This window comes from Corylus avellana, chromosome ca3, assembly GCF_901000735.1.
Source record: "Corylus avellana chromosome ca3, CavTom2PMs-1.0".
NCBI classification, from domain to species: domain Eukaryota; kingdom Viridiplantae; phylum Streptophyta; class Magnoliopsida; order Fagales; family Betulaceae; genus Corylus; species Corylus avellana.
In genome coordinates this window covers 14523364-14537573 of record NC_081543.1, presented here as the reverse complement: position 1 = coordinate 14537573, position 14210 = coordinate 14523364, and the positions used below count along the sequence as shown (strand labels likewise).

Below are 14210 nucleotides of genomic sequence, written 5' to 3'. Positions count from 1 at the left end.
TTCTGGACCTTGCTTCAAGAAAACACAAAGGAGGGAAGAACTACTCCCTCCCCTTACCTGTTCCCATCCCTCCTCTCCCAAGTAGCAATGCTCTCTATCTTCTTTGTAGTCTCTTCTGGACCCGGCTTCTGGTGGTTATATATTAAATCTAATTCTTAAATCTAATTTTTCAAACTCAAATATACTCATCGTCGCTAGCCAAAACGTATTATTTTGGGAATGTCTACGCCAAGTCCGACCTTTTAGGTCCAAAAAAAGCCAAAAAATAAAGTTTGAAAATTTAGACCCCCCATCTCTTAAATATAAGTCTGTTTCATAATTATAAGTCCATTTCATAATTATAATTATACATAAGTTGACGAAAGCTGAAGTCCTAGTACTAGTAAGAATTTTTTTGACTATATCTATAATTTTTGTAATTATTGTAACCTTCATAAGTACGAAAATTATGAGTTATCAGACTTTACGCTCTATGATTGCTCTTACTATTTTCTCAGTAATATGTTCTCAAGGGTAAGCTCATCTATGGATTTCTCGGGTCACTAAGTAGAATCTCTCTCCTCCTCCTTTTCCCTTCCTGTACATATATGTCCAAAGAAAAAAACAAAAACCAAAAAAAAAAACTTAATGAAGTGCAAATAAAGTGGTAATTTCGAAGAGAAAATGTAATTAAGCTTAATAAAGTTGTTATAATGCAACACTTTATTAGACAAGTATGATTCAAACAAACGACAAATCTGAAGAAAAGGCTCACAAAACAGAGTGAGAAGGAAAGTTTCATTACAATTTCTTCATTCAAAAGGCTGAAGCTTTTGTTTTACTAGAGATATTTAATATTAATTTACCAAAAAAAAAAAGATAAAAACTCCAAAGAGCCATCTCATGGAGCAGATGCAAGCAACCACAACACTCTCTCGTCTATACTTAAAGATTCACAAATTCAACATAAACAAAACTCCCTCAAAATGGGGTCTCCTTCTTCTCCTCCTCTGTTCTTGGCCTTCTTTTTTTTTCTGTTTTTTTTTCCTTCTTTTTTGGAAAGCTATTAGACATAGATTTTTCTGTTATTTTTCTGTTTTCCTTTTTCAGGAAATATATGATGGTAGGTAGTGCCTCACAATTTTTTTTTTTTTTTTTTTTTTTTTATACATAAATTTGAGCAGCTACCATGGTGCTTGTATCGAAACGACAGTCCTGGGTTTTGTTGGGGGAAGTAGACTCCCTCTGCTGCTTTTTTCTCAAGGCCTTCATAGAAGAGAGACTCCAGTTCTTCTCCTTGGATTCATCTATTTCTATTTGCTCTTGCCTGCACTCTTCACTACAGAACGGTGTGTCTCCTCTGCAAATCCAAACACAGCTCCCATCATTCATCCGTAATAATAGAGGGAAAAAAATTAACATTAAAGCCCCCCAATTCAAGATCATATTGAGAAACGATAAGAACTTTGCATATTGCTATTAAATATCTAAAAGAAAGACAGGAAAAAAGAGGGATAAGTCGGTCTCTATTTCATATTGTTTGAGCCTAAGAAACTTGATGAAATTTAATTCCCAGGATTTCCCAGTTGCAAAAAGGAGCAATTTTTTTGGTTTTAATGATCAAAATAAGGAATCTCAAGATCATATTCTCAATAAATCACACCCTCTTTCGAACCCAAACAAAACACCCACTGATGACTGATCTAAATTTCTAATTTGTTTATTGAAACCCCAAAGAACAGAGTGAGAATAAAAATTACAGAAAAAAAGTGGCTAACCTGTACATGAAGATGTCTCTGTTATCCCCAAGAGGTTTCTTGCAAAGAAAACAGGCTTCCAAGAAATGGGGTTGGGGCTCTTCGAATCTGGCATCATAGAAACGCCCAGATCTAGGAGAAGAAACCGAAACGTTTCTGAAACTCCCCTTCCTGCTATTATATGAAGCGCTGTAACAGAGTGTCCTGGACAATAAAAGGTTGCTGTGGTTGTGGTGGTGGTGATGGTGGCTTCCAGAGATCCCAGCTTCCATGTCAGCCAGAGAGGCCAACCCATCATCTTCCTCAATGAAACATTGCCTTCTTGTATTACTCAGAGACTCCATGAAATCAACAAATTTGTTGTTCTGTTTTATGTTCCAAACACTCTTTCTTTCCTTTGGGTCTTCTCCAAAGTGTAGTACTTTGAGTGGTTTTTCAGAGAGAAACAGAGAGAGAGAGAGAGGTGGTAATGGAAGAGTGGAAGGTATTGAGATTATAAAGAGAGTTGGTGACGAGAGAGAGAGAGAGGGAGCGCAATAAACAACGGCAGGTTTCGAAGAATCCGTGCTAATGAATCCATTGGTTGAAAATACCTGCATCTCTAAGTTCAAAATATTTTCTTTTTTTTGTTTTTTAAGAAGTATTGATATAATCGCCACTGCTATCACCAACTATTACGACGATGCCATGGAGAGTGGGGGGGCGAGAGTTTGTGGCTGTGGGACTGAAGGAGTGGCAGTTTTGTTGTTTCTCCAAGAAAAGTGAGGGTGAAAAGGGACGAAGACTATTCTCGAAATGGGGCCCAAGATTTTCCACTCTTTCTGAGCACGTGGCCCCCACTCGCGACCTAACCGCACATGATCTCAACGTCCAGATCGTACTGGGGAATTAAGGCTTGGCCCCAACGCTCGTACAATGCGCGTAGCCGTAACGTTCACACCGCCCAAGGTCGTTAAGTCTCCTGCCTCGCCTTGCTCGTTAAGTAAAAGAATCAAACTTCCAAAAGAAAAGGAAATTAGAAAACGCGTGTTTGGTTTTTTCCATCTCTTAAATTTAGGGTAATGCTTTTTCTTTTTCTTTTTTTCTCTTTTTTTTTTTCTTTTTTTTTTTTTGCACTTTTCTTAAATTTACTTAAAATATGTTTTCTTTTTTAAAAAAAAAAAAATTCAGGCTCAGAAGTTTTCATGCCATTTTAGTTCAATTTATAAGGTTTTAGTTTTGTTTTCTCTTTATTTTTTTAACTTATCATCCAAGTAATTAACCACATATCATATTACGCTAATTAATTTTCTGTGGCTCTCATTTGACGTGTGAGAGCATTTATAATAGATGAGTCAAATTTTTATGTAAAATGACTTTTTAAAACTCATTTTTATCTAATTTAGTTAGAATTTTTAAATACATTTATATCCGATTAGCTATATTTCTATTTATTCTATTAAAATATTATTTTTTACTCTTTATTGGCAAATATTTTTGGAAAAAAATGAAAAAAAAAATTGAGAAAAATAGAAAATAGATGAGAAAAAACAATAAAAAATAAAATGACTCCCTTGAAAAATGTTACTACATTTAACTTCTTTTTTTTTGCACTTCCAATCAAATATTCATTCTGCATTTTTTTTTTTTTTTTTGCTAATCCAATGTAAGGAATTTTTTACAAATTTTATTAGTCATTTTAGATTATAGTAACATTTAGCTTTTACATTATGACAAAAATTTCCTTTAAACCGGTCCAAAGGAAATATCTTCCAACTCATATAAAATTGTAAACATTTAAAATATACATTAAATTCTTAACATCATTAATAGCAATTTGCTAATTTAGACTAAATTTAATGTATATTTTAAATGTTTACAGACACTTAGTACTAGTTTACATGAGTTGAAAAATATTTCCTCCAAACTGGTTCGGAGGAAATTTCTGTCTCTTACATTATGAAAGCTCTGATATGATTATTTTAAAAAATAATTTATTAATTTTTTTATTATATTTTCAGTTTAATGCGTCAGGTGTTAACTGTAATAGATTTTGTAGGTGCCACAAAATGAGTTCCGGAATTTGGTACACATGGGACTTTTTCTATGAAAATTTCAACAAAAAAAGAAAAAGAAAAAAAAAAAAAGCGAAATGTTCAACCCACGCGCCAATGAAGCAAGTCAAGACTCCCAGCAACCAAAACAGTACGTGTACTACACCTCCGAAACCCACGGTTTCACTTCCCCAGATTCTTTTGTCGTTTTCTTCGGGCCCAACCAAAAGGGCCCCACCGTCCCATGACGACGATGATGACGTGGGCCCCCGATGACTGGCTTTTGAGGAGCTCTTTTTCCTAGGTTTTTGTTCCCTCCTCTACCCACCTGCCCGCGTCGAACAACGGGCAGCAACCCCATATCTGCCCGTTGCTCTCGATTATTCACCGCCCTTTACACGTGTGCTCTAATGCTCTACACCACCGCACCACCTCAGGTCTATTGCTACCCTCCACGTGGCGAGCAAAGGACAAAAGTTACAACGTCCGCTGAGTCATAATCAAAGACGCTCACAATCAAATAATTGTATTGTTTTGAATTATTTGTTTCTCACTTGCTCAGAAAATAAAAAAAATCACTTGCAAACAAAAAATTATTTATTTATTAAATTAAATATTTACCATATTTATTGAATTAAATCTTGAATTATAAAAGTAGTAAAAACTAACATACAAAATTTACAACTACCGATTGATCTATTTTTATTCTCAGTATATTATTTGCCGTTACATTGAATTACTGTTAGAGCTTGCTGTCTATTTCTTCTGGATTTGGTGATTTTTTTTTTTTTTTTGGGGGGTAAGTTAATAGGTGAATTTTGGATCGTATTTATGGGAGCTGTCCGTGATAGAGCCTGTGACAGAATTAAAGCACCGCCAACTGGAATTCACATATAGGTTTTGACCCTTGATGGCATCGGAGAAGCTGCTATCATTCTAGATGATAATTGAAAAAATAATAGTTTTCTGTTATTTATTTGCATGATTATTATGATTATTAAATACAAATTTATGGTGGTTTTCTTCAATGTTTGGGGGGTCGTTTTCAAGGCTCTTGTCACTATATTTTATTATTTTAACGTGCATTTGAAATTTCCCATCAATCTAGTAATATAATTGTATTAATGCTTTGTTTTTTTAATGGTATTAAAAGGGTTGGAGTAAGTTTTATAAATTAAGTTAGATGAACTAATTCTTTCGACCCAATTTTTTTTTAAAAAAAAAAATTGTATTTGTTTATAATTAGAGGGCTCTAAACTAAAAAAATACTTATCAAAAAATCATTATCAAACATACCTACTTAATTATTTCTTCAATTTAAATCAAATGTGTTTTCTAAGAACTTTTGAAATAAATTTAATATTCTAATAAATAAAGAGATGGCTCTGTTTCATAAATCTTTTCTCTATTTTTTTTTCTTTTTTTTTAAATATTAATAAATAATCTAAAACACTCATAAAATACTTAAACCTATTTAAAAATTAATTAATTAATTAATTTAAAAAAAAAAAAAAAAACTGGCTAGGGGTTGAATAGAAAGTATAGAACAAGTTCAGGCCAAGACTGGGAAGGGTTGGACTTGGAGGCAGCAGCAAAGTCTTCGGAAACATGGTCCACTTGATGACTATCTCGTACAATCTTCACTTCAGTCAATTCTAGTTTAAAGTCCAATGACTTTTTTACGTGTCTATTTATTCAATTCCAAATTAAGTTTACATATTTGACTCAACTAACACACAAAAAAAATAAATAAATAAAAAACAAAAACAAATTTTGTATTCTTTCTATAGCACATGGTTTAGTTAATGCACCCACTAAACATGTTATATATATGAAATTTGAATAAAAGACATTTCTAATTATATTTAGAATATTGTTTTGTTGGAGTATATAACATGTTCTATTTTAATGATTGCAAATGAAATTAAAATATTTCAAAGTATTTATCTATCTAATTTGTACGGAAATTTAATTCACTTTTTTTTTTCTTTTTCTTTTTTTTTTCAAATTTAACTCATGGCCGTTTTAAGGATCCTTTAAAACTATTTATTAAAATAATTCAGAAATAATATTTACAAACTTTTTCTTTATTATAAAATTAAGTATTGAGTGGGGGAAATAAATTAATAATTTTATTTTCCCAAAAAGTTAGTCTTAATTCATCTAATAATTCGGCTGCAACCTATTATATTAACCACATAATCAAATCTAAAGACTGGTTATATGGGGCCAGATTTTGCAACATCTAACTCCCAATTAAATAAGACCATATGGTACTAATTGCTGATCACATGGGATGAGTGTGAATAAAGCACAAATCTAGATCCTCCATATCTTTAATAATTTAGACAGTTAATTGTAAGATTTACCTAATTGAATGAGTCTCAAACTGTCCACCCACATGTTCAAACAAATAGACTTACAAGCAATTCCGATAGACAAATACACTGAATCTCAATTCATAAAGCAAAAGCTCGTGAAGGGAACGAAAAAGGCCTATAAGCCTCGTGAAAAATAATTGAGGCTTGAAAGTTGAAAATTACTATGGCCTGAGTTAATCAACATGTTTTTGGGTAAAGTCTTATGTTAATTAGTACAACTTTAATGACATGCTCCTAAAGTATCAATTTCCGAAACTTTTGGTGGCTTAGATGATTAGTGCCTAAAATGCGTGCATTCTGGTGCACTTTTCTTTTCTTTCTTTGAGATTAACAAGTACGATTTGATGGTTTCTTTAAGTAATTTGGCAATAGATAAAGTTTTCCTTTAAATTCTTATTGAGGAATTTTTTATTATTATTATTTTTTTTAATTTATGATCGTTTTGCAATTTTAAAAAATGCGATTTAAAAAAGTAGTTTTTTAAAACGCAATTAAACGCTTAACAAAATTACTGTTTAGCCTTTAAAATTGTGTCTTAAAAAAAAAAAAAAAAAAAAAAAAAAAAAAACCTTATTATCTGTGATTTGAAAATATAGATTTTATAAGTTTTCAAATAGCAAATTTTTAAAAACGCAATCCCCAATAATATATTCTCTGCAATTTTGTTTAAAATGGCACTTGTTGGATATAAAATTGCAGTGCTAAATATACTTAATTTATTAAATTAATATGGTCCAAATGCATGTGATGTGATAATTACATACAAACACATTAATTTAATAGACCGAATTTGAGAAAATTATTTTAACCTAATGTAAATAAAAACTTTATCCATTGAAGCATACGATAATTGCTTTATTTTCATTTGCAAGTAGGTAGTCACTATTTTCCTTTTTCTTTTATTTTATGAGGCAAATGGTTTAATCATGTCCAAATGTAGACATGGGGTTGGACAAAGGCATAGGTAATAAATATTCACCTTTGAGGGAACATACAGTTGTTATCTAATTCATTTACAAAGGAAAATGATAAAGACACAATTTAATCTCAACTTTGGTCTAACTTTTCTCTTAAGTTTTAAAAAATAATTGTTTGTGGAGGAGAGAGAGGGCCTTAAACTAGAGAGAGAGAAATTTGGCCTATAAGTTAGGCCAGAGTTGAGTTTAAGTTGTGCATTTATCACACCTCATTGATAAATGGGTTGATTTTCTCATGTACAGAGGCTAAATAATAATTTAGATCTTTATTATACCGACACTTTTGTTATTAAGATTTTTCATTAAATTAATTTAATGTTTTGCAACTTTTTTTTATCTAGGTTTTCTTGTAATTTGAAGCCAGGGCACACAATTTGATACTCTCATGCTTGTTTGTCAATGGACAACAAAAATCTCCTGCTATTCATCTCAAATTCAATTTATAATATTTTTACTGTTTACATCATATTAATCATTTTTTACTATTATTTAAATAAAAAAAAATTACTTTTTCATATCAAACACGTTTTTTTTCGGTATCAATCAAATCTTGTTACAGTTCTAAGCCACAAAGCAAACAAAGTCCACTGCCAAATGGTCCCAATAAGTCCACGAATTCAATTTACAAATTAAAAAGGGTTCTTGGTTGATTTTTGTGCTAAATATTATGAAAATCATTCATAGTTTGTTTTTTTTGTTTTGTTTTTGTTTTTGTTTTTTGTTTTTTGTTTTTTGTTTTTTTTTTTTTTGCACTAAGACGAAAACAATTTGGGTAAAATCTACTTAACTCCCTTAAACTACCACCCTAATGACAATTTACCCCTCAAATTATCAATTACGACAATTTGCCTCACAAACTACCAAAACAATGACAATATACCCCTCAATGTTAGCAAAATGACTGAATTACACCTATAAAATTTTCAATAAGACTAAAATACCCTTAAAATTTGAAAAAAATAATAAATTTTAATATTTTTGTTTTTATTTTAGTGAAGGTAATTTTATAATTTTGTTAAAATCGGAAGTACATTATCATTATTTTAGTAATTTGGGTAATAAATTATGGCAATTGATAATTTAAGGGATAAATTATCATTAAGGTAATAGTTTAAAAGAGTTAAAGTGGACTTTACTTAAACAATTTGTATGAGTTTGGTTCTATAGAAACCCTTGTGACGTAGACAATTATTAAATTATTAACTTTCCCTACTTTTTTTTTGGTAATAAATTAACTTTCCCTACCTACTCATGAAAGATGGAGAGGTCAAGTTAGTCGGCTAGTTTTTTTCCTTTGTTTAATTTGTGTTGTGGGGACTGATATGTTTTTTTCTTTTTCTTAATTTTTTTATTTTTTATTTTTACATTATTTTGCTTGTTCTTTTTAGTTGAAGTGTTATTAGAAACAACACCGCAATTTTTACTATAAATTTTTTATAAATATATTAATTATTAAATATTAAAATTTACTTATCAAATTATTTGCTACTTTGTTTATGATACTTTTTTTTTTATTAGAATTCTTTTACAAACCACGTGAGTGCCACAATATACTATACGAATAATTTTTTTTTTAAAAAAAAAAAAAAAAAATTGAAGAAATTTTCGAGGATTTCATTAATCAAAAAACTTATTGCTCACCAAGTACATTATAACAAATCAAAATTGAAAAATCCTCCATCCGAACCTAATTTAGAGACCGGGATACAACCATCTTTGCTAGATCATAAGCTGTTGAATTAGTAAATACAAATCATGACCGAAAACTATTTAAAAGAATTTTGACATTATTCATCCAATACCCGGTCCAACAACTCCGTTCCGGCAACTCTTTTCTTTCTGTAGAGCATTATTATAATATTTTGAAATTTCAAATCCCTATTAATTTTTATTAAACTCCATAAAATTATTTTGTAAGGACATTTGGATGTGACCATCTACACAAATACCGTATGATAACGACGATACGATCAATTTATAAGAAAATTATAAAAGAAGGAATAGTACCTCAAAGTTTGGTAAGAATTGCCCTTTTATTTGAAAGAGTTGTGGCCCTTTGATGGAGACACAATAAAAAGATCTGGGAAAGACTTTCCCAGCAATGGGTTCCGGAATGGAAACGGCTCACAGATTTGTTGCTGTCACGTGACACTTTCGTAGGGCCATAAAGAAACCAACCACAGTTGTCATTTATGTCGACATTCCCGTTTCTTTCTATGAATAGGAATAATAGTAATAATAGTTTTTTTTACCACAAATACTCACACACTTTTCCTTTCTCTCAACTATTTTGGTCAATTAAATTTATAATTATATATGAAAATGGGGGAAAATTTAAAAGAAATTCAAAGATTCTCATTTCCAACAATTATTGAAAATGAATTTTCTACTAATCAATTGACACCACTAGGCATAGAACCTAAGGGGCATAGGGGAATTGCAATAATATTATGCAAGAATATATACTTGATGCATGCAATACATCAATCACATTTCGTCATTTCCATGAACCACCCATTTTATAAGGCACAAATTATCAAAAATGAGTTCATAGTTACCTACATAAAATAAATAAATAATACAAATTACTATAAATAGTTTACAAATTACTATAATACAAATTACTATAAATAATACAAATACAAATTACTATAAATTTGAATTACAATGGAATATTGTGAGGAAAATGCATGCATCGATCGCTCAAGAAAATTCCAGTTCCTGCTCAATGTTCGAGGGTTTTTATTTTTTATTTTTTAATTAAACCTCCACGTGGAATATTAGTATCCCCACTTTTTTTTTTTTTTTTTTGGTTGTAAGTACACATTTGTTTCTGAAGCACCCAGCATGTTCTTGGACATGAAACCACTCTTGGTCCTCATGCTTTTTCTAGATTCCCTTCTTTTTCTTTTTCTTTTTATATATATATATATATATATATATATATATATATATATATATATAATTTTTAAATATTTTTATTATAAAAGACACGTGTCAAATGATCAACAAATACCTTTTTCTTTTTCTTTATTTGTCAAAATATAAAGACCAAAAATGCATATATTCTTCTCTCTCTTTAAAAAAACTTTTTTCTTGTCCTTTATTTTATCTTTTTCATAATTAAAATATTAACAAATAATTTAAAATATAAAATACTCAAGAACACCCTCTAAAAAAAAACTACCAAACGGATCCACTCAATCAAATTTCTTATTCACAAAAAGATTTTAGAGAGTTTCTCGAGGAATTTGGAGATTCCCTGCACCATAAAAGTTTTCACAGACTCTTAGGGAGCACAATGATACACGTCCACACTTCATAATTAGACCCAAAAAAAAAATTAAATAAATAAATAAAACTTGTGACATAAGATATGCTAACGTTTTTTTAATACATAGAAAATATTTTCTATCATTCTCAATAAGTGTGGAACTTAAAATAAAAAATTGAAGTAAGCCTTTTATATGTTTTTTATTGGGTAAGCAAAGCATGTGCAATAGAATCAATTGCCTTCATATATTACTAAACAAAATGCACATACTGTCTTTGACATAGGGAGCATAAGAAATGCTATTCATGTCACACCACTCTTGCACTACTACAATCATCAAGCTTTTTGATTATTTTGAAATAACTTGTCGGATCCATTTACTGATTTTTTTTTTTTTTTTTTTTTTTTTTTAAGTTAGGATTCAAATTTATGACTTAACTTCTATGATAATTGATGGCGACTACAATTAGCCGCCCATTACTTGCTGTAGATAACGTCTTCTCGAGTGAGACATGTAGTGTGTAATTAGTAGTACATCGTAAGACACAATGTGTTACAGCTAATAAGCATGTGAAAATCTCTCTCTTGTTTGGTTTTGTGAGTGTGTGTAGCACTTGGACTCTGAATATTATGGACATCGCTCTAGTGGTGTGCTTCACCGCTGGAAAAAGAAGACGCTGAAAATTCAAAAGACAAAACACGTGAAACATATTATTAAAATTTAAGCTGATAATAAATAATAAATTTAATCGTCTAACAAATTCTATAATACTAAAATAGGGTGATGAATGATGTTTAGAGTCATAATTTGCCACACTTTTAGTAGTTCCTAATAAGATATATAAATTGCTCACATGGGACGAATAATGTTAGGCAAAAAAGCCCATTGTAATTTGTATAGTAGCTTAGAAGGAAAAGAGAAAATGCTTTATTAAAGTGTGATTTGATTCTCATGAAATAATTGTGTCATGAAATGACAATCTCCCTATTTTAATAAAAATAAAAATCTTTCTAAGTGCTGTCCATTTCTTTATTAACTTTAGTGACATGCATGCTCCAAAAGTAAAAAGATTTTCCGGAATTTTGGGTCCACTAAGTCTAGTCTATTTTTAAACAAAAAAGTAGCACTCTCCCATCACCTTAAATTATTTTTAACCATTTCTTAGTGAATCTTTCTCGATAATGCAATATAACCACTTTATCTTGGGAAGCTAACATAACGTAATATTTGGGAAACAAATCTTTAACGAAATCCTTGGATTTTCAAACTAAATGGACATGTTAGGATTGAAGGTGAAATAATAGTGTTATGGGGAAACTTCTGCGTAAAATCGATTAAGAGCTTGTTTAGCATTGCATTAAGAAATATAATTTTTAAGTCAAAAACTTTTTTTTTTTTGACAAAAGCTTAATTTTTAAGTTTTTGTCAAAAATACGTTTAAACGTCTTCAGTATTTTTTACCAAACATAAAAATAAACACACTTTAAGGCTTTTCAAATGCACACCTAAACATGCTATAAGATTCGTTGTAAATTCTAAAATTACAGAATTTAAGTTATTTCTCTACGTCAAAATGATTGGAAAATGCTATTTTTTAAAAGTGTGGCATGTTACAATTGAAAATTGAGTATATTTTTATCAGGTTCTTGCTCTTTATGTGGTAAAAAATCTTTCAGTAAAAAATTTGTCTTTTGATTTTTTGAAGAATAAGCGTATCTATAAAAGTGAAAGAAAAAACATTTTTGGAGAAAAATTATTTATGGTTGCATTGATAACATGTCACAATTTTAATATATAGCTAGCATTTTTCAAGTGTTTCGATGCAAATAAATTGTTTTATTTTTTTATTTTCTTTACTATGGTATTGAATGTTCATGTTTAGTTGGTTTAATTTTATTTCAAACAAGAGCCGAACTTGAGCTTTTCACCGAGTTAAATAACTTTTTTCAAATTCAATTAATTTATTTTTTGAACAAACTTGAGCTTGTTTATAAACTATTCGAATGCTTTACTCATCATCTCCTCATTCTTCTCCCATATTTTCATTTTTCAAAACCATCATTGGATTTGAAACTCATGTGGTCTTACATATTTAATGAAAATTTTATAAAGTGGGAGTATAGAATAAGGGCTTGTTTGGGTATAAGTTTGACGGGTATAAAAGTGCCTTTAATATTCAAAAAGTGTGTTTGAAGAAAAAAGTACATGTTTGGTAAAAAAGTTAAAAGTGCTTTTAAAAGTTTAAAAGCCTACAAATAATCAAAATGCATTTTAATAAAAGCTTAAAAATAAAGTTTTTTTTAAAAAAACACATTATTTTAACTTAAAATATCTATTTTTTAAATACATGCTCAAACAAGTTGAACAACGAAAGGAAGAAAGAAAGCATTTTCCTTCTTTATATTCGATAAATATTATATTTCCATAAATTCATACTTCCTTGGCAGAGACCAAACTGTTGGAATACCATTTTTCTTGTAAGTTTTGTATTTTATTGGCTTTTGTTCTTTGGTGGGTGCTTTGGGGACTTTTAACATTTATGCACTTTTGTCTTTTGGAGGGAGTAAATTTACATGCACCTACAAACTTATTAAACAAGCCGAGGGCTTTTGACTCTTCTGTTCCACAAGTGGACTGGAATCGTGGAATGGGAGGAGCGCCCACGGATTTGTCGCACTCGTTTTACTTGCTGGCCCACTCATCAACAAGATTTTTCTCTCTTTTTTTTGTTTTTTGTTTTTTTTTTTTGTTTTTCTCTCATTCTGTTTTCTTCTCCGCTAGGCTGCCCAATGGGCCAATACGACAACGTTTTTATGGGTTTGTTTAAAATTGCAATTTTAATAAGTTTGATTTAAAAAATTATATTTTTGAAATTGATACTTTTTAAAATTGTAAAAGCGTTTGGCAAAACATTTTAAAAAGTTTTATTTATTTATTTTTTTATCATAATTTGGTTTAAATTAGCCTTTTTTTTTTTCTTTTTTTTTTCTTTTTTTTTCAAATAAGCATTCATGCTTATAGAAATCACATGTATATGTTTTTTCTATTTTAAATTAAGTATTTTTTAAATCGTAATACTAAATGCCTTATATTTTGCGATATATTTTTAAAACGCAAACTATTCTTCTGAAATTGTAATCCTAAATGCAACCTATATATATACAAGTGTATTGCTGTTATATTCATCTTTCCCAAACCACCAGCTTTTTTGGCAGGTAATTAAAAGCCTCTGGTTTTATTAGGAATCTTGAAGAAATTTGACAAATTCAATACAACAACCTCATCTCTGATTGGGTGATGGTAATTGTTATTAAAATTTGGATTCTCTGCAATCTTTACTATATGAATTGATTGTTAGTCATTCGAATAGTAATTATGAGAGTTCTATGAGGCCTGCTTGTCAAGAGGGAGACGAGCTGTATTTGAATTGGTATATTAACAATTTCAACAGTAAATTATACATCCTAGGCTTCTTTAACTATACCATTTTATGATAAATTCTACCATTGACTTATGTAAGGTTTGCATAAGTTCATAAATATATTATATAATGGTTGATTTGTAAGATGAAATTAGTCAATATATATATATATAAACTTGGAGCATTTTTTTTTTCTTCATTTTTTTTTTCTCTTCCAAATTGGAGAAGTTGATAACAATGGCCTAATCTCGACCATTGATTTTCATTTGGACGTTGAAGATGTCTGTGAATTCGGTATCACAACTTCAAAGAGGTCTTTTCTTATGTTTTATTCATTTAATACTTATAAATAAAAACAACAAAAATACGTTTTTTTCTTGCTAAAGC

At 29.8% G+C, this 14210-nt stretch overlaps 1 protein-coding gene across 1 annotated transcript; it reads right to left on the bottom strand.

The window, feature by feature from the left end:
• Positions 1–669: 669 nt before the first annotated feature.
• LOC132176667 (FCS-Like Zinc finger 2) lies at positions 670–2305 on the bottom strand. The gene is made up of 2 exons (XM_059588934.1): positions 1758–2305; positions 670–1339 (listed from the first exon to the last, which is right to left on the bottom strand). The coding sequence occupies exons 1-2, from the start codon at positions 2078–2080 to the stop codon at positions 1144–1146; spliced, it is 519 nt and encodes a 172-aa protein (XP_059444917.1). The 5' UTR covers positions 2081–2305; the 3' UTR covers positions 670–1143.
• Between the last annotated feature and the right edge of the window lie 11905 nt (positions 2306–14210).